This window comes from Marasmius oreades, chromosome 6 (genome assembly GCF_018924745.1).
Source record: "Marasmius oreades isolate 03SP1 chromosome 6, whole genome shotgun sequence".
NCBI classification, from domain to species: domain Eukaryota; kingdom Fungi; phylum Basidiomycota; class Agaricomycetes; order Agaricales; family Marasmiaceae; genus Marasmius; species Marasmius oreades.
This window is the reverse complement of record NC_057328.1, coordinates 737238-761609: the sequence shown is the minus strand read 5'-3', so window position 1 is coordinate 761609 and position 24372 is coordinate 737238. Positions and strand designations below refer to the sequence as shown.

General features: G+C 47.0%; 9 protein-coding genes and 1 non-coding gene across 11 annotated transcripts; 7 read left to right on the top strand and 3 right to left on the bottom strand.

Annotated features, from left to right (window-relative positions):
* Positions 1–796: 796 nt before the first annotated feature.
* Positions 797–2202, top strand: CEL1 (Esterase/lipase/thioesterase; the record flags this gene model as incomplete). The annotated part of the gene is made up of 9 exons (XM_043154561.1): positions 797–957; positions 1017–1164; positions 1217–1282; positions 1341–1511; positions 1572–1683; positions 1741–1826; positions 1894–2027; positions 2097–2128; positions 2180–2202. 9 exons carry the CDS (start codon positions 797–799, stop codon positions 2200–2202), a joined length of 933 nt encoding a protein of 310 aa, XP_043007016.1.
* A 177-nt stretch (positions 2203–2379) lies between these two features.
* E1B28_009654 (uncharacterized protein) lies at positions 2380–3732 on the top strand (the record flags this gene model as incomplete). Its single annotated transcript, XM_043154560.1, has 7 exons — positions 2380–2463; positions 2523–2649; positions 2704–2898; positions 2960–3203; positions 3264–3433; positions 3487–3612; positions 3668–3732. The coding sequence occupies 7 exons, from the start codon at positions 2380–2382 to the stop codon at positions 3730–3732; spliced, it is 1011 nt and encodes a 336-aa protein (XP_043007015.1).
* A 117-nt stretch (positions 3733–3849) lies between these two features.
* Positions 3850–3923, bottom strand: E1B28_009653. The gene has a single exon. It is a non-coding gene; the product is annotated as a tRNA-Ile (tRNA).
* A 1631-nt stretch (positions 3924–5554) lies between these two features.
* Positions 5555–7083, top strand: E1B28_009652 (uncharacterized protein). The gene is made up of 10 exons (XM_043154559.1): positions 5555–5674; positions 5726–5743; positions 5798–5920; positions 5981–6184; positions 6246–6388; positions 6448–6486; positions 6545–6583; positions 6637–6710; positions 6767–6822; positions 6879–7083. The coding sequence occupies exons 1-10, from the start codon at positions 5597–5599 to the stop codon at positions 6939–6941; spliced, it is 837 nt and encodes a 278-aa protein (XP_043007014.1). The 5' UTR covers positions 5555–5596; the 3' UTR covers positions 6942–7083.
* Positions 7084–7525: 442 nt separating this feature from the next.
* On the top strand, positions 7526–8586 carry E1B28_009651 (uncharacterized protein). The gene is made up of 3 exons (XM_043154558.1): positions 7526–8070; positions 8147–8279; positions 8342–8586. The coding sequence occupies exons 1-3, from the start codon at positions 7529–7531 to the stop codon at positions 8408–8410; spliced, it is 744 nt and encodes a 247-aa protein (XP_043007013.1). The 5' UTR covers positions 7526–7528; the 3' UTR covers positions 8411–8586.
* Positions 8587–10597: 2011 nt separating this feature from the next.
* On the top strand, positions 10598–12925 carry E1B28_009650 (uncharacterized protein). Of its 2 annotated transcripts, XM_043154556.1 has the most exons (4): positions 10598–10816; positions 10879–11116; positions 11176–11200; positions 11256–12925. In XM_043154556.1, exons 2-4 carry the CDS (start codon positions 10928–10930, stop codon positions 12752–12754), a joined length of 1713 nt encoding a protein of 570 aa, XP_043007011.1. In that variant the 5' UTR covers positions 10598–10816; positions 10879–10927; the 3' UTR covers positions 12755–12925. The 2 variants fall into 2 exon arrangements, with proteins under 2 accessions (XP_043007011.1, XP_043007012.1); XM_043154557.1 differs by having other exon boundaries at positions 11176–12925.
* A 34-nt stretch (positions 12926–12959) lies between these two features.
* E1B28_009649 (uncharacterized protein) lies at positions 12960–14435 on the top strand. The gene is made up of 4 exons (XM_043154555.1): positions 12960–13357; positions 13415–13811; positions 13882–14352; positions 14411–14435. Exons 1-2 carry the CDS (start codon positions 12987–12989, stop codon positions 13776–13778), a joined length of 735 nt encoding a protein of 244 aa, XP_043007010.1. The 5' UTR covers positions 12960–12986; the 3' UTR covers positions 13779–13811; positions 13882–14352; positions 14411–14435.
* A 30-nt stretch (positions 14436–14465) lies between these two features.
* On the bottom strand, positions 14466–16242 carry E1B28_009648 (uncharacterized protein; the record flags this gene model as incomplete). The annotated part of the gene is made up of 10 exons (XM_043154554.1): positions 14466–14528; positions 14584–14624; positions 14688–14761; positions 14816–14854; positions 14907–14945; positions 15005–15147; positions 15203–15406; positions 15467–15595; positions 15659–15676; positions 15730–16242. The coding sequence occupies 10 exons, from the start codon at positions 16240–16242 to the stop codon at positions 14466–14468; spliced, it is 1263 nt and encodes a 420-aa protein (XP_043007009.1).
* A 699-nt stretch (positions 16243–16941) lies between these two features.
* Positions 16942–18225, top strand: E1B28_009647 (uncharacterized protein; the record flags this gene model as incomplete). The annotated part of the gene is made up of 8 exons (XM_043154553.1): positions 16942–17037; positions 17096–17188; positions 17244–17456; positions 17517–17647; positions 17700–17741; positions 17798–17916; positions 17969–18129; positions 18184–18225. 8 exons carry the CDS (start codon positions 16942–16944, stop codon positions 18223–18225), a joined length of 897 nt encoding a protein of 298 aa, XP_043007008.1.
* A 3774-nt stretch (positions 18226–21999) lies between these two features.
* E1B28_009646 (uncharacterized protein) lies at positions 22000–23360 on the bottom strand (the record flags this gene model as incomplete). The annotated part of the gene is made up of 8 exons (XM_043154552.1): positions 22000–22158; positions 22216–22311; positions 22366–22477; positions 22533–22680; positions 22732–22834; positions 22886–23111; positions 23163–23205; positions 23264–23360. The coding sequence occupies 8 exons, from the start codon at positions 23358–23360 to the stop codon at positions 22000–22002; spliced, it is 984 nt and encodes a 327-aa protein (XP_043007007.1).
* Positions 23361–24372: the final 1012 nt, after the last annotated feature.

Here is a 24372-nt window from a genome sequence, read left to right as displayed (position 1 = left end):
ACTGGTACCTGCAGTACTAAAGGCAAAAAAAAAGAGCAAATGGACTTGATAAATATCAGGGGAAAGCCCCTTGGCGGGATGGCGGAGTGCTTGAGGTGTAGCAGACTCCTTACAAGGCAAATGGCAAGAGGACTTTCTCCATCAGCAGGTGTTCAATGACCTTCAGACGAACTCTCCGTGTTCTACCGACGTATACCCTTACAATTAAACTGTATTCGGCATCTATGTGTTTATCCTCTCAACAACGCGAACATTACCCGTTTTCTCTCAAGAGTTCGAGTCTGGAACTCCGAATCTCGTCTCATACCGTCCTGTTTGAATTGTGCTAAGGCACACCCCCGCCTTTCAGGACAATACTTTGCCGTAAGTAGCCTTTTTTGGTCCTTGAACAAATCTGCCTTAACGGACTCATATGCTGCACCCTGTAGTCCGAGCTTTAAAAGAAATTTAGCCATCAATACTGAGCTGTGATATCATATGCCTTTGCTCCTACAACCTGTTCTAAAGTAAGACCCGTCGGATTATTGCGATGTTCGGCTTCTGCCCCGTGACGGATCCCTTTGCACACACACAGTATCGCTCAAGGTGCGGAGACCATCTTCATTCAGGGCTCGATTTTAGGCCAACTATTAGGGGTAAGCCTATTTCTCATGAAACGTCATTAACATCAGGTTCATTTGGCTATAGAATGAAATTTCGGTCCGCCTCCGTCCGCTATATAATAAGAAGGAATCCGAGGGACCAATCTCCTACAAGTCTCTCTCAACCAGACTCATCTGAACTCGGTTGACTCAGCATGCTCTTCCAGCTTCTCGGTATCGCTTTGCTTGCCGTACCAAAGGCTCTCGCCCACGGAGGGGTTATGGCCATTTCCAACGGCGGAAACTGGTACAACGGATGGCAGCCCTACAACTCACCGACCGGGCAAGCTTCGATTATCCGACCTTGGGCGACATAGTAAGTCCTGCCTCTCACTCTACGTTGTGTGCTGTGGCTAATGCAATCTCTCTTCCCAGCGACCCGATCACAGATGCGACTGCTTCCACCGTTCACTGCAATGATGACGGAACATCTCCCTCACTTCAAATGACGGCGACCGTAGCTGCTGGCTCCAAGATCACCGGTTACTGGAACCAGGTTTGGCCTCACCCTTACGGGCCAATGGTACGTTCCTTAGTTCCGAGGTCGTGTGGAATGTATGGCTCACAGCCACCAGCTCGTCTATCTCGCTCAGTGCCCCGGCACAACCTGCACCGGGGTTAATACCAGGTCCCTTAAATGGGTGCGTTGTGACAACTCAAGACAAGAGAGGAAGATGCTGACCGATTGCCCGCCTACAGTTCAAGATAGACGAAGCTGGTCTCCTCTCTGGTACTGTCGGCAAGGGCTACTGGGGCTCTGGGAAAATGATCGACAGTAACTGTTCCTGGACGTCCACTATCCCGTCCACCGTGCCAAGTGGACCATATATGATTCGATTTGAGACGATTGCTCTTCATTCGTTACCCGCTGTAAGTTCCACATCGCGCAGAGAGGCTACTCATCTTGATAAATCTTCTTTTTTTTTTCAGCAACTCTATCCGGAATGCGCTCAACTTCAGATCACTGGTGGTGGGAACGTTTCTCCCTCCTCGTCTCAGCTAGTCTCCTTCCCTGGAGCTTACTCTAACTCCGACCCTGGTTGTGAGTTTAATATCCGAGCTTGTCAACCGTCCATAACCTGTCCTAACTTTGTTCTAGTGACTGTGAACTTGTACACGAATGAGGCCATGACCCAAACGACTTACATCATTCCTGGTCCACCTCTCTACGGTTCTTCTTCCAACGTGAGTTTCCTCGCGCTCCTCGAATCCTTCTCTGATTCCTGACACGGGTTTTGTTCTTTTTTACAAGCCGTCGAGTACACAGGCTCCTCCTACGACTACGAAAACGACTACCTCTTCTGGTCCTACCAACACGGGCTCTACTGGAACGATAGCTCAATATGGACAATGCGGTGGTATCGGTTGGACTGGACCGACTGGATGGTAAGCCTGGAACCACTTCCGACCTTGTTCGTAAAAGATTGAGATTACTGATTCGGTCGCTTGTCGCAGTGTTTCTCCCTACACTTGTACGGTTGTAAACCGTGAGTTATTAGATCGTTGCGGGCGAACCATTACTGATGGGCTTTCTGCAGCATACTATTCGCAATGTCTGTGATGATTAAGAATTGGTTGAATTCACCGTAGCAATCATGTAGCCTTATATCAACCTTTGTTTTCGCGTATACATAACTTCGTGAATGCCTAAATATTTATTGTTCTCGGATTTGCCTTGAAGTTTTCCCACAGTAACCTCAACTTGCTGCTTTCACCAAATTTACCGGCTGGGACGACAATGACAAAACACAGTAAAAACAATACCGCCTCGTCGATATTCTCATATGCAGAATACAAAAAACTTGATTACGGGACTAAAAGGGTACATTTGCATTATCGTTAACCCTCGTCTCCGTGATAGCTGATGAAAGCATCCACAAGCAACGTTTAGGGAACGAGTCTATGCGCCAATTCGATGCTTGCGCACTCTGCCTTAACAAAGCTCGTGAACCTGTAGCATGCAACGAAGGCCATTTGTTCTGTAAAGAATGCGTTTATACGGACCTGTGTGAGCTTCCTTCATGTCGAAACGACACGCAGATGGAGACGCTGACTTCCTCAGTGACACAGAAGAAGGATATCAAAAGACAGAAGGAGAAGTTGGAAGTGTTGAAGAAGGAGGTGGAAGAGGAGAGGTTGGGAGCGAAAGAGGCTGCGAGAGACAGGGTTCTTGCCGACTTTGAGAAAGGCCAGCTTGGGTTGTCGAGTAAGCCGAGCACTACGACTGGTACAAAATCTGGAGAGTCGAAGCAAGACGGTGCATTTTCCCCCCTTATTCGGTTTGGATGACCTCTCATTCCATGTTCACATTAATATAGGCAGAGGATTGAAACGCAAATTCGAATTCGATCCGTCATCGGTTGAGGATCTCGCTCAAGAAGCCGAGGAAGATGCTCTGCGCCAGATTGAACGCGAACAAGCGGAAGCTCTCAAACACAAACTACCTGACTTTTGGCTTCCATCGTTAACGCCGACATATGCAAGCAAAGGACCGCCTACGTCGTTAGGGGATATCAAGTTACAAACCACTTGTCGAGGAGGAAATCCTGCTCATTCTCTGGCGTTAGTTTCTTTCCCCTCAATCGAACGTGGAATATGATCATGCTGACATGAAAGGTTTAGGCTGAAACATTTAGTGCCCGTTCAATTTACCCTTTATACTTCAAATGGTCACGCAGCATCGAGCATCGAGTCGACGCCTGCCGAAGGAAGCAGTCCAATCAGGAAGGAGGAGCCTCAGCCTATGTGCCCATCGTGTAAGAAACATCTGTCGAATAACTTACATATATTTCGTGAGTAACGTGTATTCTGTGCTGTTTTTTGGAACTAAAGCGTACGACGACAGTAATGAAGCCTTGTTCACATGTCACTTGCAAGACGTGCACCGACAGTCTTGTACGTCCAGCAAAGCAGTGTATCGTCTGTGATAAGCGACTCGCCGAGAAGGATATCATTGAACTGAAGCGGGAAGGTCTTGTTACTTCCTTGTGTCTTTACGGTCTTTTTCTCAACGAGTTATTCGACAGGAACTGGATTTGCGGGTGGTGGTATGGCAGAGACATCAAAAGCAGGCGTAGCTTTCCAAGGATGAGAACTAATGTCTCGATGTCTAATATGTACTGTAGCACCGGCATTTGTAGCTACAGTAACATGGACTATTATGTACACCTACCGAAAAGTTAAATAAAATTCTTATCAAGCCGTTCCCTGGCCAACGTGGGGATCGAACCCAAGACCTTCGCGTTATTAGCACGACGCTCTAACCAACTGAGCTAGTCGGCCAATGCAATATCGGCATCAGTTGGTACCACTAGACTTCATAATTACACTACAATTTCTTTAAACGCTAATAGCGGAGAAGGGCTAATCTTTTCGCACCAACGCCCGTCGACGCGAGCAATGATTCACGTCGTTGACCTACCCTTCTCATCATTCAACAGCACTCGAAAAACATACACACTCGATGTCGAAAGTCGAATTCCTCAGCAACATGACAGTGCCCTGTGTCCCCCAAATGTTAATCATTCTCAATACCGAAATATCACCGGGTCAGAGCGTGCGCGGATAGCTAATGGTGCAAGCACGTTGCTTGAACTAGCTGTCGGCAAGACGTTAGAGGATTATAGATGGGATAGGAAGTGTCCTTATGATAGGTTTGGGTCCCAGATATCTTGGTAGTAGCACGTCGCTGCTGGTAGGCTGGTGATGGCGCAGGTCAGGGTGGATTCGAATTTGCGGTGGATTCGAGGTATCGACGTATTATTCATATCTCAAATACCACCCATCTCACCCTCTTTTATCGCATAGGAACCAAGATTCGATTCTTTGAGGGGTGTCGTTGTCGTTCAACACGTGTATCCCGCCCCAAGTTCTATGCATTCACGATCCACTATCCATTCAGAGCTCAATCGCTCGCGAAAAAGGGACGAGTGAGCTTGCAAGAAGGAACTGATCGCTAATGGGGTTCACGATATTGGTGATGGAAGATAGGGTTCGGAATCATTGCGGTAAGCCTCGTTTGACGCTCCTCTTCTACCGTGCTGGAGCTCACACCATGCTTCCCACCATCAACGTTCAAGCTTCTCGTTGGGTTCCGAATATGCCGTGTTGCCATCTGCTCATAGTAGAACCCGCCAGAACGGAACGAGTTCCACACGACCATTGTTGGCGGTCGGTGAAGGAGACTCGCATTTTAATACCTCCTCTCTTCGTGTAACGATGACGGTCCATCGTATCATATTCTCCCTTGCTGAGTTTCGTTATCTCACCTCTGAGAAGTGCTCTACATACCCACTGCCTTCCTCCGCCATCAGACGACTCTAATACTCCTTCAACTTGTATTCAAGCGTTCTGCCGAAGGTTACGCCCTCAATTTTTTCGTTCGAAAAAATGGAATGGACACGGTTTCAAAGAATCAAGATTCCACGAATCGTTATACGACGGACTACATCAACCACCACCATCACTATTCGACGTGGTGGGAGATTGACGATTATGGAAGGACGAATACAGGGAGGAACCATTCGACATGCTGGCAGCTTTTGACAAACGTCTTTCTTGTTTACTATGATTTACATTCAGTAGCGGCCTCGTTGATCTCAGAGTTGTGTGTTACAGAGCAATGGAGATCGTCCTTCCTTCCCCCGGTTTCTATGATAACCAAACCACACAAGTGGCTTCAACTTGCTTCTTGAATTGTCCCATTACTTCTATCCATCATCTGGCAACAAACGTCTTGAATTTTCCCTTATTTATATATCTTGACAGGGGATGGGAGTCGCCGGAATTCCAAGTCGGTATGGTAATGGACACATGAACTGACTGCAGGGAGTACTAACCATGCTCCTACTTGCCAGATCGCCAGTAATTCTAAGATTTAAAGAAAACTCGCCTTGGACCATTTTCATAGGTTTTCTGCATTCATACACCGCATTCCATCCCATCGCATTACTGTCATGGGTGTCAAATTGAATCCCACGAGCGAGTTGGCCCGACTCTTCAAGCTCGACATTAACGGCTACGCTCTCACCGCTGTAAGTTGTATGAAGCCTCAGATCGATATGATAATAACAGGCCACTGCTAGTTTGACCTTGTTCAGCAGGTACGAAACTTTACCTCGTTGCGTAAGGACTACAGCTTATGTCCACCTACCCAGCTCAACAACAGCACTCCGAACCTCAATCCCGGCAACCCGCTCATTCACGCAAGTCTCGCTCCGTCCTTTGGCGACATCAGCAATGCTGCAAAGTCAGTCAAGGGACTCGACGATAAGATGAAGGTCACCGTTCTCATTTTTACAAATGTCTTCGATTCGGGACTCATGGTCAAGGAATCGTAGTTCATGGTTGCATTCTCGATGAAGAAACTCCTCGAACTCAAGGACAAGAACAGCCTTTCCTGGGAGAGCATCCAAGAATGCTTCAACCAAAATCCGAGTCTGGTCGCTGACGACAGCCCTAAGGAGATAGTGAAGGACTTTACCACGAAGAGTTCGTCCGATTTCAGGTTCGACGGGTCTCCCGATCCCAACCTCGTCCAAAAGGTCGGTCTTTTCTGTTACCGCCCAAACGATGATGATAGTGTCTGAATCGAAATTCATGCAGGTCATGGTATGGTGGGAAGGCCAGGCTTGCCCTGATCCGGACATTAGGAACGACTCGAAACTCGACGTCAACTCACTCGCCAGGGTCGTTGCGTGGTCTGGTGCGACGATTACTGATTTCTGGAATTTCTGGTCCAAGCACGAGTGATTGATTTCTTTAATGGATGTCACCGGAACTTCTGCTCAACGCATGAATTGACTAGGCACCATGAGCGTACCCTACTTGAAATCGGAGTTTTGAGGTGAACGAGTTGACACTGAGTGGTTAATACGTTTATGCTACAATATCGCTTTTCAAAGGTATCCAAGCATTGCAAAACCCTACTTCAAGATCTACAGGTAAGAACTTGAGGTAAAGTTGAAGGACTCTAACGAAACCTCCATAATTTTAGGATCAAGCTCCACGCTTGGTCCGACTGCACTCGTACCGTGTGGCACCAAGAGGATAAGAACGGTATCCGATCGAGTACGTATAACAGCCTCAATGTCAATTTCTGCATCCTTCGTACCGTCGATAACTAGCGACCTCCTATACAGCCGTCATTTCTCAAACATTCAGGCCTAACAATCATTTCCTTGTGAGTAAATTTACGACACCCACACCCGAAACAGTCCATTGACTCGACTGATAAAGGACCAAGTCAAGAAGGAGGCATTGTCGACAGCCGCTGCGGAGATTGACGATTTGTTTCCCTAGAGTTCTCGCACACAAGGTGCTAATTCCGAGTCCGAGAGCTACAGAGGAATAGGGCTGTGTGCCTTCTGCGAAGTTTGTTGTTCGTTTTCCCCGTTTTTAAAGTTTAAAAAAAATTATTTTGTGTTCCCACCGTTGCGCCTCCTCAAAAGTTTTGTCCCTTGTCATGCTGATGCCTGTGGGACTTTTGTAGTTTTTTTTTTTTTAAAACTTGTACGTACAGGTGACTTATGTAACTTCCCTCAGAATGAAAAACGGGGGGAGGGGAGTGGTAGTAGGCGACGAGGAAAGTGTTGGGAAGAGAAGAATGGGACAACGAACGGACACATCCTCAGATGGTTAGACGCTCACCTTCAGTTCGATCCGAGGGGATGAATAGTATTCTATTACTCGACGCAGAAAGGAAGGCAACGTATATCAAATACAACATTTATATTCGGTTAATTTGATGGGGAGAAATGAAGTTCAAGCCACAGGACCGTAGAATTCATACCCACTGTAAAGCCATGATAGGTTGATAATCAACCTATTTCGTGCTGTGAAACAGCGTCAACCTATTGTATGTTACTTCTCTCTGAGAGAAGACAGGGATGTCACGGTTCCGTAACCGGCATCCCCGCTTAATTGTGACGCGTGATAGCCGCTGTCTTTCTGGCTGTCTGCCGTTGCCCTTGTTTGGCCATGTTTGGCTCAAACACCGAGGAAACACGTTTTTTTCGTTAATCGTCGTCGTCGCTGGAGGCGACGACGAACCAGGCATTATATTATGCTTCCTTTCAATTTCGTCGCTACTGCCCTGCACAATCCGCTCATCTAATCAACCTCCGAATATCTCAAGAATACCCGAACCCTCAAATTATGAAACATTCACCTCCGCCAGTAATACCGACAACGACGTGGCTGCCAGCGCTACTCTCCCATGTACCACTCATCTCTATGGCAGCTGGTGCTGTCTTTTTGCAAGTTTTGCGATCGCTTTGGCCGGATTCCTACTATTTCACCATAAAATCTCTCACCTATTGGCATGGGTCACGCGAATGACGGGATCGTCTGGGGGTGCCGTTGCTCAAGAACAAGGGAAGGAATGTGAGTTTTCGGGAGCCGGTGGGGATACAATCAAGAGGTCCCAAATGTACGTTGTCCTCCCTTTTACCTTTCGGAGTCGTTCCGTAACCAACACTGAATAACAGATCCTCACAAATCCCTAGTGCTACGAAGAACTTAGTTCCGGAAGATGTGCAGCTACGTTGCGAAGAGTGGCTGGGTCATCTGGATAGTCCAGAGCAGCACAGTGCCTCAACAGGGAGTCGCATTATTCGCAAAGGTGAACTCGTTGCCTGGGTACGTTTTTACTTCGTGTTACTCATGTAGTTTAGCTCAAACAACCACATTGTTATCATCAGGCTAAGGAATTCCGCAAACGTTACCCAACACGCCCTCACTCTCCTCAAACAGCAACGGAGGACCTGTAAACGAGCAGATTCAACGATTGGAGTGGAGTTTCAACAGAGGGAAAGGAAGCACAGTCCCTTGTTGACGTTTTTTTCTTGTCTTCTTGCCTTTACATACAATAAAAGTAATATCTTGTCAGTACAGTAAGAGTACATGGTCTCATAGCAAGAGGCTAATACAATTCTTTGCTACACTCTTTTCGTCAGTGAATTTGTACAGGTTACCAAATGCGGACATGTGAGAAGAATGAGTGGGAAGGGCGGCGGGCGGTCCAGTGCTCGGAATCTTGTCGGGCCTTGTCTTTCTTACGGCTTGATTTGTCTTTCAGACGAGTCTGAAGCACTTCATCCAGGGACACGAAGAGCCAAAAAGACAAAGTACCAGCAGATATACTGTGAGCGAAAGACAGCAATGCCGCTGTAGCCGCTTGTGCATGAAATGGGCGCGAGTACGTACACAACTTGTATTGAACGTCAACCCAGGTTTCTCGCCAAACTTCCATCTCAACTCTCATCTTCATGCCTGTTCTCGAGACATACACTCCCCCCGCTGTATCCCAAGGGCCCGGCCTAGTCATGTGTGATAGAAAGTGAGCTTTTCTCTCTCTCACTTTATTTGTTTTCGAGTTTTTCCCTAAATTTCGTGGGGCGCTACGCGCCCCTTTCAACGTTATTTGACCGTATACAAATCCCGGAACATTTTTACGCATGTTCCAGGCCTCACTACACGCTATAATATCCTTCCTCCTTCCCATCATCTCGACACGTGCCCGTGATATCGCATTTGTTTCCGTCTCGAAGACATATCGAGGCCAAGCCGAAGAGCGGCCGCCCTTGTTTGGCGACCGGTGACTGATGGTCACGGGTGACGAACTTGTCTTTCCGCTCGGTCAGAGCTGTACTTCTCATATGGATAGGTTGATTCTATTCATCCTATTGTGCACTTACATGATTTGGTTTTTTTCTCAAACTCCTTACGTTCGACAGCGGCGACCCCTTGAACTGAGTAGATCGACCCATGCGCCGAGTTGAAAGCTTTGAGGCGTAATTAGTGAGAAGGGTGGCTACGATTCATAAGAGTGAGGGCGTACCATTAACAGATGTCGTAGATCAATGAGTTGACCGGCAACTCCGGCAAGCACAAACACAAGTATTAGAATATTCTGGTTATTTCTCTCCTACTTTCTTACTCAGCTACTTACTCATCTTCCTCAGAACACAGTACATACAAGAACATTCTAGATACATGGACTACTAGTATATAAACCAGATGTAAAGCCTACACAAAATATAGAGTTCTTTCCATATTTCCACAATAGGTTATGGGCCCCGGCCTCAACTGATCGCATCTCGCAGTCACTCTTTTCACACACGTCATGTCATCTGATTCTGCCATCACCTCCGCTTACCGCATTCAGCATATTTCCGGTGCCGATAATTACAACACATGGAAAATCAAAATGGTCGACATTCTCACTGATATGGGATTATAATTTGGCCTCATCCCCACCCCGCCGTGATAAAAAGGACCATGCCACCATTGCCGTTCATTCGGATTACGCTTTTTGAATTTCCCATCCCCTGATCTGTGTGTTCGGATCATCACTGTTGATTTCGCCGCTACGTTGCCGTGTGTCCGCTCGTAGGCCCGGCGCCTTGCTATACATCATTTTATTCACTACGCCCGGTGTGTCCGGTAGTGACCTAGACTTTCCGCTGCGCCAGGTGTGTCCGGCAGCAACCCTTCCCCGTAGCCCCGCTGTGCCAGGTGTGTCCGGCAGCACCCTTCCCTCTAGCCCTGTTGTGCCTGGTGTGTCCGGCAATATGGCATTTCTATTCCTTCCCAAATCCGGAAATCAGCGTGTGTCGCTTACTGGTGTTACTTCCGAGATCAAGGGGGAGCCTCCTGCGAGATATTGACCTCTAACGAGGCATCAGTTCCCCTGCACTAGTTATTGAGCACTTTATTTTTATTTTTCTGTCAGTGTTATGCGCTTGAGGGGGAGTGTCGTAGATCAATGAGTTGACCGGCAACTCCGGCAAGCACAAACACAAGTATTAGAATATTCTGGTTATTTCTCTCCTACTTTCTTACTCAGCTACTTACTCATCTTCCTCAGAACACAGTACATACAAGAACATTCTAGATACATGGACTACTAGTATATAAACCAGATGTAAAGCCTACACAAAATATAGAGTTCTTTCCATATTTCCACAATAACAGACTTCTTGCTTTCTCCGAGCGTCGTTTAGACAAGGGCGCTTCGAGGATAGCATCGATAAGTTCATATTGAGTACCCTCCAGGTCGTGGAAAGGACGCTACGGTCATATGCGAAGTATCTCCGAAGAACGTGCGTCGGAGTTTGTAAGCCGCGGTAGCGGAAAAGGCCACAGCGCTCTGTTTTTTCGCCATCGTGCCATAGGTATGTGTGCAGGGCAAAGCTTTTGGATTCATTGACGATTTATTTCTACCATTACTTGATAGGATATCGATCGCAAGTACTCAAAACAAAATTCCTCGAGTGCACAAGCAAATGATTTCTCGCTTCTCTATCGTTACCCTCGTATTCTTCATCATCTCTATAGTACTCGTAATTCGGCCCGCCTCATTTCCCATACGACTTCCGTACGTTGGGCGTAGAAGGATCTCATTGGATCTTTTGACTGCTCCGATTCTAGTAATTGCATTGCTATGGGCTGCTCAATGTTTGGGGCCGACACAGGTGCGTCCTTGTACCTTCTCGATCTACAGAATAAGGTATTCATTGATATAATTCACCAGATACGCGACGGTATCGTTGGTACAGGTTCGCTCTTTGGTTGAATCCTCGTTTCGCTGTTCTGATGAATAACGAACATTAGATGGCGTTAAACCGTACAACATCCTTATCCTATTCTTCTCTCTTGCATACATGGCGATAACATTGGATATAACTGGGGCGCTCCAGGCTGCCGCCTTCTGGGTCAGCAACAAAGGAGGTTCAAACGGATGGAAGCTGTTCTTTTACTTCTATCTCATGCTCACCATGCTGGGTGTCATCCTCGGGAACGATCCTGTCGTTCTTTCAGGCACGCCCTTTTTGGTTTACTACACCAACGCCACTGGGCTAGAACCTATGCCATGGCTCATGGCCGAGTTTGCTGCTGCGAACACAGCTAGCATGGTCCTTTTCCTCGGGAACCTCACCAACGTCGTGATATGTGAAGGATTCCGGATCAACAACGTCGCATTTAGTGCCTATACCATTCTCCCATTCTTGGCCTGTATAGTGACCTGCTTTATCGCGTTCGCTTTCCAATTTTTCAGCACCCAGCACATCCCAAAGAAGCTTCGACACACCGGCTACTTGAACCCCAAAGATGTTTTGTGTGACCCTGTCGGTGCTTGGGTCGGTAGCATCGTCCTTGGGAGCTGTCTCGTGGTCATCATTGTCGTCAGTTTCTTCAACGTGGATGTTTGGAAGGTCACTTTGCCGTTCGCAGTTGCTAAATGTATATGGGACCTTTGTTGGGATCATTTCCAATACGTGACTGGTAGAATTCCCTGCGCCTGCCGTTTAGGAGGAAAAGAGGGAGAATCGGTCAATCCAGTGAAGGATGCGCTGGCGGAGACGAGTGAGAAGACACCCCAAGATAACTTTCCTTCGACTTCTCCTACGCTTAACAACGCATCTACAAGTACTCCAAAGCCTCTCTCCCCCGCATCCACCACACCAGTCACTGCGGAAGCCCTCGTCGTACCAGACAGTCCGGAAAAACCTCGCACAGATCCCAACACAAACAAAATCCATGAGATTGTTCCAGGCCCATTTCCAGCACTCCGACTGCGTCTACAAACCACCTACTCCTCCCTATGCGACCATTTTCCGACGTTTTTCCTTGCCATACCCCGATTGCCGTTCGCGCTGGCCCCCTTCTCCTTCTCACAGTTTATATTGATTGAAGCGTTGGCACATCAAGGATGGATAGACGTTTTTGCCCGATGGCTAGTCATCGCTTCCAAAGACCAGATCCATCCTTGTATTTGGCTAATAGGAGTCCTTGGGGTCATCCTTTGCAATATCGCCGGAACGAACATCGGAGCCACTATTTTTTTAACGAAAGTCGTACGGGCGGCTGAACTTTCGAATGAAAGCACCCGTGCTTCTGGTATCGCCCTCGCAGTGGCAAGTAATATCGGCGCTGTGAGCTTTACGTTCTCAGCAAGTCTCGCCGGATTACTGTGGAAGATGATAATACAACAAAAGGGTATCAAGATCAAGCAAACGACGTTTGCTTTTTGGAATTTATTACCGATATTAGTGATGACGGGTGTTGGTTTGGGGGTGGTGTCTGCTGAGATGGCAGTTTTGTATGGTTAACTATGGATGGGTGGTTTCTCTTTCGATGGGCTATGGGTTTGCACCATGTAAAATCTCCTTTCTCTGCCTGTTTTTTATACGTTTCCCAAAAGACCTTCACGTAGGTTAGTTCGGCCAAAATACCGTATTTGTGTGGTAACACAAGAAAATAGAGAGAGACTGAAAGAAGCGAGAAAAGAGACGGTGTGACCTTTTGAGTAAACGCCCATGATTGCCTAATTCCCGGTCCACCATGACATCGAACCTGGACAGCTTCATCCAGCGCTCTCGGCCTTTACCTGAGCCTATAGCAACCTCACAGGAGGTCCGAGATCGAGGATCCACTTTCATAGCAACAATATATCGTGCTGTAACTCTGAACGAAGCTCGTGCTTGCACCAACCATCTCAAAAATGTGGTCCACGCGTCTAAACCTGCTTCTCACGAGATATCTGCGTGGAGACTCATGGTCCCTAAGAATGGGAAGACTGGTCTGGGAGGGCCGGATGATTTCCGTCTCGAATCTGGGAGTGACGATGACGGTGAACAATGGGCTGGTGGGAAGGTTTTGAAAGTTATGGAGACTCAGGCTGTCATCGATGCGGTGGTGATAGTGAGTCGATGGTATGTTTCCCTTTGCTTTTTAACGAGGCGATCGACTGATGAACAATGCATGGATAGGTACGGCGGAATATTGCTTGGACCAGCCCGGTTTTCTCATATCGAAACTTGTTCTCTCGAAGTGTGTCAGTCCTTCAAAAAGAAGGAACAGTTGGATGAGTGTATACTGGCCCTCAATACCTTAGATGATACACTTGCCGAATTGCGAAGAGAGCTAGCTGAACTTTCTGCTGACGACAAGGACGGGGACCAACATTCTCAAAGCAGGAATAAACCAGCGCCGAAGAAGCCCAACTACGCTGAGATGACAGAAAGCGACCTGCCCAGAGCCAAGAGGTTGGTGCTTGCAAGGGAAAATGCGGTGACTTCTGTGAAAAAGATGATAGCCAAGAGACGCGCCGGGAACAGTGGACCATCGACGTGACGATTCTGCACCCTCAAACAACATGAATTGAATGTGAGTAAGATACAGTACTTTACGCCGATGAATCTTGTGATAACCACCATCCGGCGCTATTATTACCTAGAGAATCCAGTTCAACCATGTCCGAGATCATCATGGCCAAACACGAAACCATCGGTCCTATCAACATCCCGCGGCAATTCATCTTGCGAAACCAACTGAAAAGCGGTGGCGAAGGTGGACTGAGTGAAGTGCCTTGAAGATTTCAAATTTCAAATTCCGACAGGTTGCTGGCGCCCTAATAGAGCGCCCTGGGCGTGCTTCACACTGACGCTTATCTATCTATTGGTGAAAAATTGGTGCGTTGGTGCGTCCCGTAGGGTTTCCTGTCCTCAGCTAGTAATAGCCATCCAATAACGAGTCCATCAGGCTGACGCCATACCATGGAATTACTTGAATTAATTATAATTCTCCAAATTGTGACTTTTCGTGAACAACAATATACGCCTCAGTCCTCAAATTGCCATGAAAGAAACTCTACACCCTTCCCAGTCGACGGTCTCTCAGTTCAATCCAAAAGGGGGGAATAAGTTCGGTAAGGGAGCATTTTTTTTTCACGCGTCAAAGCACCTTTACATTTGCATTCTAAAAAGGCACTGTAGACTACAAGGTTGAACTGCAGAACACAGAACCGTATGTGCGAGGACTCTAGGAAAACAAATCGTCAATCTCCGTCACGGCTTTCTGCATTGTCTCCTTCTTGACTTGGTCCTTTAGCAATCGAGTTAATGGACTATTTCAAGGTGGGTATCACGGATTCACTCACGAGAACCTCATTGTTAGGTCTGAATATTTGAGACGTGACGGCTGTGTAGGAAGTCAATCGTTAGCTAGGACACGAGGGATGCAGAGGTTGGGCAGTATACATACTCGACTTGATACCGTTCTTATCCTCCTGGTGCCACACGGTACGGGTGCAGTCAGACCAAGCCAGGAGTTTGATCCTATGATCATAAATGTTTACTCCGCGAAAACCTACGATGATCTCATGGTCTTACCTGTAGATCTTGAAGTAGGGATGGGCAATGGTTGGGTACCTTCGAAAGAGTATCTCAACATCGAATTGACCTCTCGTAGCAACTCGCTCACCTCATAACTCCGACTTCAAGCAAGGTACGTTCGTGGCGTCTAGTCGATACACGCGTTGAGGAGGAATTCCGGACCACACTTATCAAAGAATGACTCACTCGTGCTTCGACCAGACGTTCCAAAAATCAGTAATCGTCGCACCAGACCATGCAACAACCTTGGCGAGCGAATCAATATCGAGTTTCGAGTCATTCCTGATATCCGGATCAGGACAGGCCTGGCCTTCCCACCACACCATGACCTTCATAAGTTTAGAATCAGACTACTATCATCGTTGAAAGGTAAAAAAGATCGACCTTCTGAACGAGGTTGGGATCGGGAGACCCATCGAACTTGAAATCGGACGAACTCTCGGTGGTAAACTCCTTCACTATCTCCTTAGGGCTGCTCTCAGCGACCAGACTCGGATTTTGGTTGAAGCATCCTTGGATATCGTTCCAGGAAAGGGCGTTCTTATTCTTGAGTTCAAGAAGTTTCTTCATCGAGATTGCAATCATGAGCTACGATTCCTCGACCATGAGTACCGAATTGGAGTGATTCGCATCGATGAACACGGTTACCTTCATCTTATCGTCAAGATCCTTGACCGACTTTCCAGCATTATCGATATTGCCGAAAGATGGGGCGAGACTTTCATGAACGACTGGGTCGTCACTCTTGAGGTCGATGTAGTTGCTGCTGCTTTTGATCTAGGCAGGCAGATATAAGATGTAATTCATCCGCAGGACCGCAAACGAGTGAAGGCTTCGTACCTGCTCAACGACGTCAAGCTAGTAGTGGAGCGTTATTATCGCATCGGTCAGAGGTTTTTGATACAACTTACAGCGGTTTTAACGTAGCCGCTAACGTCGTGGTCGAAGAGTTTGGCTAACTTGTTCTTGGTATTCAACTTGACAACCATGGTACTGGTAGGATGCGATACGTTGGTGTACGGAATACGAATGGAAAAACCTATGGAAAGTGGTTCAAGAGAGGTGAGTTTCTTTATATCTTTGGGTTCAACCTGACAAGTAGGAGCATAATTAGTATCCGTGCAGTAAGTCCATATGTCTGCTGTGCAGGGATTCCGCAACTCCAGCCCCATGATAAGGTGAATGGAGGAATAATCAAGACGTTTGGTTGCCAGGCGATGGATGAAAGTAAATTGAAGCCACCTCAGTACCCGCGTCCTTAGAAACACAAGGACAATCTCCACGGTTACTCTGCGCACATACATCTCTGTCAAGGAGGCTGTTCCATGAATGCGGATCAACATAGTAAACGAGAAAGCCGTTGGTAAAAAGCCGGCATGTCGGTGGTCCATGACTCCATGCTGCTTCCACGGCTCTGCACTCATCCTTCCATATTCTTGTTCTCATCCTTCCATGTCCCTGTACTCATCCGACCCTGCATATACATTCTCCTTCCAGAAACCTCATATCTGCCACCACGCGAATGGTGACGGTGGTGGTTGATATAGTTCGTCGTATAGTGATTCATGAAAGCTTTCGCCCGCCTTCAACCTGACAGAATGTGACCTGTCAGCGCAACGAGAGCAATCATCTACATAATCGACGAGAGAAACCGCCTCCATCCACGAACAATTGAGGGCACGTAAGCTTCGACAGAATGCTTGAATCCAAACCGATGAAGTGTTGGGTCGCCTGATGGCAGTGACAATGTCGAGAAAGAGGTAAAGCGAGAGAGACAGCAGGAATAAGATTGTGATGGTCCGTCATCATTGTAAGAAGCTAACTGGAGGGAGCTGTCTAGTTTGCCGATTGCAAACCCATGGAGATACCCATATTGTCAGAAAAGCCTCGGATTCTAGGAATATCCATCTCTGGAATCAACGAGGCTGATCCGTGAACGTGAATCAAGAAAGTAAACGATAAAGTCGTTTGTCGAAAGCTAGCATGTCAAATGGTCCCTTCACATCGGTTTCACAGCTACCATGGATCTACCAACGTGGAAGGCATTTATAGATATATCAAGAATGACAACCTTAAAGACACACCTTTGCTGTTTCTTTAGCCCTCACCCCAACATCCCGAAAATGGCTAGCCCAACCACCGTTTTAGCTCTCTGGCAAGCAAAAGACTCCATTGTCGAAACTGCGACAACTATTGTTAAGAATCTTCTCTCGCCTGAAGTTCGTGCTTGCTTCAATCTCATTCCTTATCGTCAATTGACCAGTCCTCTATTGATAGCACGTTGAATCAATTGTAGGGCCAGTCGAATGCAAGCTCGCACCAATATTCCCGGATAAGGAGACCCTCAACAAGGTCTCCGATAACACGAAGGTGAAGCACCCCGCCCTCGCTCCTCGCCTTCTAAACGCCCTTTCAACTACTTAAGGTCATGGTCGCCGTCACAAACAAGGTGTTGTACACCTCCCTCCCCGGCAAGACTAAGTTCCAAGACGTCCAGGGAATCTTTAACGCCAATCTCCAAACTGTGTTGTCTCCGAAGGGTGTGGCAGAACAGCAACACAAGACTTTCACGACACAAGATAAAGCTTTGTTTGATTTCAAAACCTCGGATGGGCCGTCGGAGGCGAGCGTGGCATTGGTTGAGTACAAGTTTGATCGCTTATCACGAGATAGAACTGATTATTGTGCTCTCCGTTAGATTCAAAACTGGGTTTCCACGGAGCTACTCACCGACCCCCATGTCCTAATCACCTCCGGCCTCGATAACGCAAAGACCATCCGTGGATTGATCACGATATCAAAGTCGAACTTTGACCTGTTCTCGAACAAGTAAGTTTCCGGTGCTGATATCTGTGCCGACTCGTATTCACAAGCGTTGTAGGGTCCAACACGAGTCGTTGGTCGCTGACATTGGTTTCCTGGAGTATGTTCCCAATTCCCGGTGGTCCTTCAACTTGGAAAGTTGAGGCGTTGCTTTAGGTATCCGTCCACGAAGAACGAAACCATCCGTATCAGTAACATCAAGATCTACGTCTGGATCAAGGAGGTCAAGGTCGGCCTTGGAGCCATTCAAAATTACGAAGTTGGCTTACGCGGAAGTAAGCTTCGGAAAACAAGAAATCGGAAACGTTCACTTACTCGAGGGTATAGGTTACTTCTGCCAGAGTTACGAGCCAAACACTGAGGGCATCGTGAGTGGTTCCGAGACTTCCGAGCTTGAAATGTATTGGTTGATCGTTCTCGGCTGTATCCAGACAGGCCTTAAGTCCAACACCGTCACGCACGCGCTCGCGGACTACGAAACGTTTGTGGTAAGAATTTCTTGGTGAATGGATTTGGCAGGCTCTGATTCGACTGTGATTCAGTCTGAGGTTCATGACTTCGTCAAGGATAGTTCCGAAGCCTGATACGAACAACCCGCAAGATGCGACGTGTGCCCGTGTTATAAGAAAAGCTAGATGTTTAAATCATCGTTATATGAAACTATAACATCCACATATGACCCACGGACTAACCTAAGCTGTATTCCTCTATTCCTCAAAGCCTGCTACGCCAGGAGTACCTTGCGGACAGCTGCAGTAAACACCCACTCATAGGGCCTTTCGACGCCTGAGCTCCAGTCCTAGCTGCCCTTGATTTCATCATATATTTTTTGAATGAGAATGGATAGGACGTGGAAAAAAGCGAGTGGGTGACTATTGTCGACGATCCGGCGTTCACTCTTCCTTCAATTTCAACTCGGTTGCTTCGCTAAGTATTCATGAACGACTGTTGTAGCGGAGGCGAGAACATGAGCTGGAATCCTCAAGACCATTGAACCCGAAGAGGCGTACCGGATGAAAACGTTGAAAGGCAGTTCAGAGCACAAATGGAGAGTTGAATAGACGGAGTTTTCAATTGAGACGTTTAGCTATCATTTAGTATAGTCGGTCGTTGAGATAGATGGTGGTCAGAGATTAAGTTGCAGGCGGCGCTAGAACGGTACCGTGCGATTCAGAAGCGGTCCGGGATTTCTTCTGAACGTACGCTCTTGCGATAATAGCGCACTGGATATGTAAATTGATCACAGTAGCTTTCAAAATGAGGCCAGTATGAATGAATGGTCTATAATGGCGGGGGTGAAGCTCGGGAAAAGTCTTGAAGCTTGAAGTCTTGCCTCTTACTAGGCGACCTAATAACCCATTCCACAAAATTTCACCGTCGGCTGCACCTTGGTCCGGACTCCGACCTTCGCCAGCATTTTCAATGATTTGCCAGCATTCAAGGAGGTCACTCAGCCCTCAAATGAATGCCCCTCGCCTGACTGGCTTCAATTTATATTTCTCAGTCGCGCGGCGAGCGTCGAGTCGATGGGGGAAAGTGTGGGATGAATGGGACAACGATACATCACATCAGGAAAAAGTGGGCAACGGTTCAAGAACGCTGGCCTGAGGCTCACCGTACGAAGGATTGAACCCGGCACGCTTCTGGCAGTCTGCCGTTGATCAGTTGTTACGGTACTAGACAGCTCTGTGACGGTGAAATTGGTTGAAAATCAACCAGATATTTCAACCAACGCTTGGTTGGTTAGTAACCAATACTTGGTTGACGGTTGGTTGATAGTCAACCAATGGATTTTGGATGAAAATCAACCTATATTGGCCACTTTCAACCAACCGTCAAAGGCAGCTTTCTGGACCATTTTAGGTTGAAGATCAAGCTAATGTAGGTTGATTCTTCCCCTCCTTTTTCAACCAGAATTTGGTTCATTTCATTGGTTGTTTCGGGTTCTAATCGTAAAATATTCAATTGATTTCTACACTAGTACAGTAAGAAACATAATAAGTGGATGAATGAATGCAAAAGAATTGAGAGGCACTGAGGCATTTCTGGAAAGTGAATGACATGAGCAACTTGATTAAGATAAGAAGTTGGCAAAATGTAGACGTACGGTTCATTCCTGCATGATGAGAACGGGGACAGACCGCAAATAATCACAGATATCTTAATACTCCCATCACCGCCATCTAGATCCCTCCCCTTACTCATCGTCCTCTCACGTTCTTGTCTGAGCTGCCGAAGCTCCTTCTCTTCACTCTCAAGATCCGTAGGTAGCCCAATCGTTTCGGGAATGACACAAGAATTTCACCTTTTCATAGCACTAGACCACGGAGCCTATGAGAAGAGGTAACGTTGATGAAAATCAAGACTCACCATGGCGTAGAGTGACTTTGGATTCGACTAGAATTTGTGACCACGGCTGGCACCAGTCAACAGGGAACCGTGAATAAATGTACGAATGATGTGCTAAATGAAATTATTATTAAGAATGAACTGCAAATTGGCAGAGAACTCACGAGTACGGCTTGATGGCACACTATGGAAATGTGTATTTCTCGTATGTGGAGCACCATGCACAGTACGGCCAGGAGCATGTTTTAGCGAGGGCGGGTTGACCTGAGGGACGATCGTTGCATAGAGACCATGGATTTGGTGCATTGCGCGTCTTTGCAGTGGTAGTGGGTGTCCTGGAGCTCAATTGGCAATGTGGAGTGCAACAAAAAAGTTTTCAAGTTTTATATTTGTAGTTGTTATGCAAAGCTTTCCACAACGTTCCACGCAATTACGTTACTTTGTTTGGATTATTTTCAACCAATTTTAGGTCGAAAAGTCTTGGTTGTAAATCAAACTACGAGATCAGCCAAAATTTGGTGGAATATCAACCAAAGAAAACAACCTACTAATTTTGGTTGATATAAATCAACCAATACTTGGTTGGTCGTTGATTCGCAACCAAAACCTGGCTGATTATCAACCAACCCGACCCTCATACTGCAGTGAGCCTCAGTCCCTTTTTGCTGACTCGATTGTATTCGTTCATCGTGGAATCTTGAATCCACACGTATCTTAGGAGAATAAGAAGTTTCGATAGAGAAAGATATCAAAGGAATTGGGGTTTTTCGTGTATGAAGATTTCCGTTATATTCTGTCGCCGTCCACCGCGAAACGCATGGGGTGTTATAAGCATACCAGTATGTCTCTATGTACATTGTGACTTCTGTACACATACTAATATCAATCCAACGGAAACCCAAGCTTGAAGAACAGTCACGGTCTTCCGAGTCAATTATTAGCAGCACTATTGTTCACAAGGAAACCGTGTTACCAACAATGTCAGAGGTAGATGGGAGAGACCAGTATTCAATACTCAGTGCTCACCAAACAGTGCATGCACGGATTGTTCATCGGAAAACTGGGTTTGCCTTGTGCAGGAAGTGGTGCAGAGCTGCAAGCTTTGAGGTGAAAACCTGAAACGAACATGAAATGATGATCCTCACCTTACAGCCAACAACACGAAGGAAATTGCGAAATATACGGTGAAACAAGAAGAAAGCGAGAACTTCATTATCGAGGACGATGGATAGGTGATTTCGCAGAGCACGGTCAGGATATCTGAAAGAAGGTTGTGAGGCCACTTATAGTCTTTCCAAACCTACCGAACGCGTCTTTGGGTCGAGTTTGTTCTTCCATGACTTGGAATGCATCGGTGAACTGATATGATGCGCGAGACCCCAATGCAGTTGAGCTGTTCAGGCCCAACAAGAAATGGACTGAACCGGAACTGGCGTCGGGAAATGTTGCCTTGACAATTTCATTATCAGTGCTCCCAACTGACAGCTGACATACGCTCTCGATCTGAGTCAACCTGTAGAGTGGTTTGATCATCGGAGTCGAGTACTTTCAAGAGGCTCGTCTGCTACGTAGAACTTATGGGTTGTTCAAAAGCCGTCGATAGTAGATCGTCACCACAGCGGGAACGTTACTGTGCCATCGTGTCGAGGTTGTCAGTTCACATATACCGTTTGACGTCTGAGGAGATATCAGAGCTCGTTTACCCATTTTGTTCGTAGGAGCCGAAGTACAATTGCAGCGTGCTTAGTTTATAAAAGAAATCGCCCAAGGTACTGAGCGCCTACTTTTGCATTTCTGATGAACAACCATTCGGTTGATCCCTTGGAATCAGACTGCCTCTGGTAGGGTGACTTCAGAACCGCAACCAACTCCGGTGAGAGCTGTCTTCGATGTATTTGGAATTGGTGTTGGATCCGACGGTTTCGTACCGGGTCCAAACTACGTATCTATCTATGTGCACTAGTCGACAGGCCTCTGAGTCAGAGGATCGTTCGACCTATATGATAACCTCAACTTTCCGACCAAATTCCAATTGTGCTGTTACTTTTTCGGAGGTCGTCAGAGTTGGGTGCGCTCGTGCGCGACGTAGAAGACACAGATCTCCCAGACGAGTCCCACCACGAGCGTTGTAAATAAACGAGCACTATCAGCAAGGTAGGATAAACGCCCTATTTGGGATGTTAAAAATTCGAATACAGCCACCGTATAAGAGGAAAGGGACGTACAACCAGCTGAACACTAGCTGCGACAAAAATTTGTTGGACTACTTCACCAGCAAATGTTGGAGGAGGGGATACAAGCACCAAGACAAGTTGTATAATCTACGTGGCTATCAGAACGCCAGGTACTATGGTGAAATGTCTGACTAAACTCACCCATAGGATCGAATAGATAATGCCAGACTCAAGAAGTAGAACAAGGACTTTTTCAGTCTGTGTTTGAGATCGACAGTTCCCGAGATATTTCGCAAGGGCTTGGCGATAGGACCTACGCAAGCATTCAGTTACAGAAAATGGTAACAGCACCCAATAGATAAACGCACCAGAGTGTACAGCTGATGGCTAGTGTCCCAGCCATGTTTGTGGCCATCGAGAGACTGAAGGCGGAAATTTTAAGCAGATTGCATGTATCCGGGTTGCCGATGGGCCAATCATTCTGTACGAAGCATCCTAAAAACGCGAACGAACATGCTGTGGTATGTTAGGCAATAGTGATCAGAAAGGGGAACAATCATCGCTGACCTGTCGTTCCGGCCAGAAGCAATAGTGGGATATACACAATCTTTCGATTGACACCACAGAGAACCCAAGCTCTCCAGAAGACGATCGCATCCCCGATTATGATCTAGATTGGCCATATTAACAACGACTTGACTCGGAAATTACATGTTCCGACCTCGAGGGGAATAACGACTTCTGCCACTGAGCTTAGAATTCGGAATTTTTGGGCGTAAACTGCATGCTTTGTGGTGAGATGCTGCCCAACGTCATCAACCAAGTCATCCTGCACACCAGCCATGAAAATGGCCATGTCAACCCAGAAGCAAAAACTCGACATGACAAACATTGCCATCACGGCCGACAAGAGCCCTGCTCTTGCTTTATGGTTATCCTCTCTTCGGCTGAGCAACAAAAGCATGAGTTGGGCACGGCAAAGAGGAGGAAGGAGATACCATAGAATAACCATTGCCATGCAAAACAAAATCACGTAGACACCTGAATAGTATCTTAACGTCAGCGTCGGGCAATCGGGTCGAGGATGCAAAGGACCCACCATAGAGCATGCCTGCCACCAGCAGGTTTACCACGTTCAGCATAATGTTCTTGCCGAGTAATGAGAGGAATTGCGAGTCGGAGGTGACAGTTGACATCTTACTATGCTATGGGGGTCCGGGGGCGTTGTCCAACAGTAACTGGAAGGATTCTGAGTGTTGCATATCCATTTCATAGTTCCCCAAAAAGCGTAACATCGATAGTTGATCGTTGCAAATGTATGATTTGAGATCACCAAGATGACTTCCAATATCATCGCATCAGTACTTTCGAGGTAGCGCACTTGAACGCGATCGAACTTGGAAAGAGAAGCCGCCCGATACACCATTGACACTGACAGTTGTTGCGACCAACCTGCCTTGTTTCGTATCAAATCATGGGTCGGTCGAAAGGTTGACAACGGTTGGCATTGATTCTAGAGATGGGCCCCGTCCCTTCAAGCTGTGAATTCCATCACGTTCCTTGCCTACTCGTGGATGGTAAACAACTTGTAGTGGATAGCAAAGCGCAGGCGCAAACTCACCAGCGACCCAATCGGCCCTAGTTGCCTCTTCGCGCGTAATCATGGGTTACAGTTGCTGGATAGTTAATTGACCGTCGTGCAAGGGAATAACACGAGGTTATGGCTTTCTAGCCGGGTTTCAGACTCGTTCGAGGGCCGAGAGGGACTGAGTCATCTAATGACTTTGTAAGTCTTCATTTGTCCTGAGATTATGCATTCCAACAGGGTATAGGTCGTTAAAACCTCAGGCTATATTAGCGAGCACTGTGGAGGTGCTAGGACCAGAGTCTTACCGGTAGAATTAGCACTTCCAACTTCTTGCCATCCCTCAGTACGCCTTACGGTCGACCGAGTCCGAAGCCGCAATCCATATTTTTCAGTTTTCAGCGCACGCCGCTTATCGATCACTAAAGCAAAACAGTTGGTCGAGGAGAGAGCAAAAGACAAAATCGTGTAACGACGAACCGTGGCACGTTCCTCTAAAAAAAATCCACGTGCGTCTCTGACATGGACAGTTTTAAATGTGCTTTTCGTTTATTCGAATCTCTTACTTTGATTGAATGAATTTGAGTTCGAAAGATTGTATGTGCGACAGGTGCAGCCATACA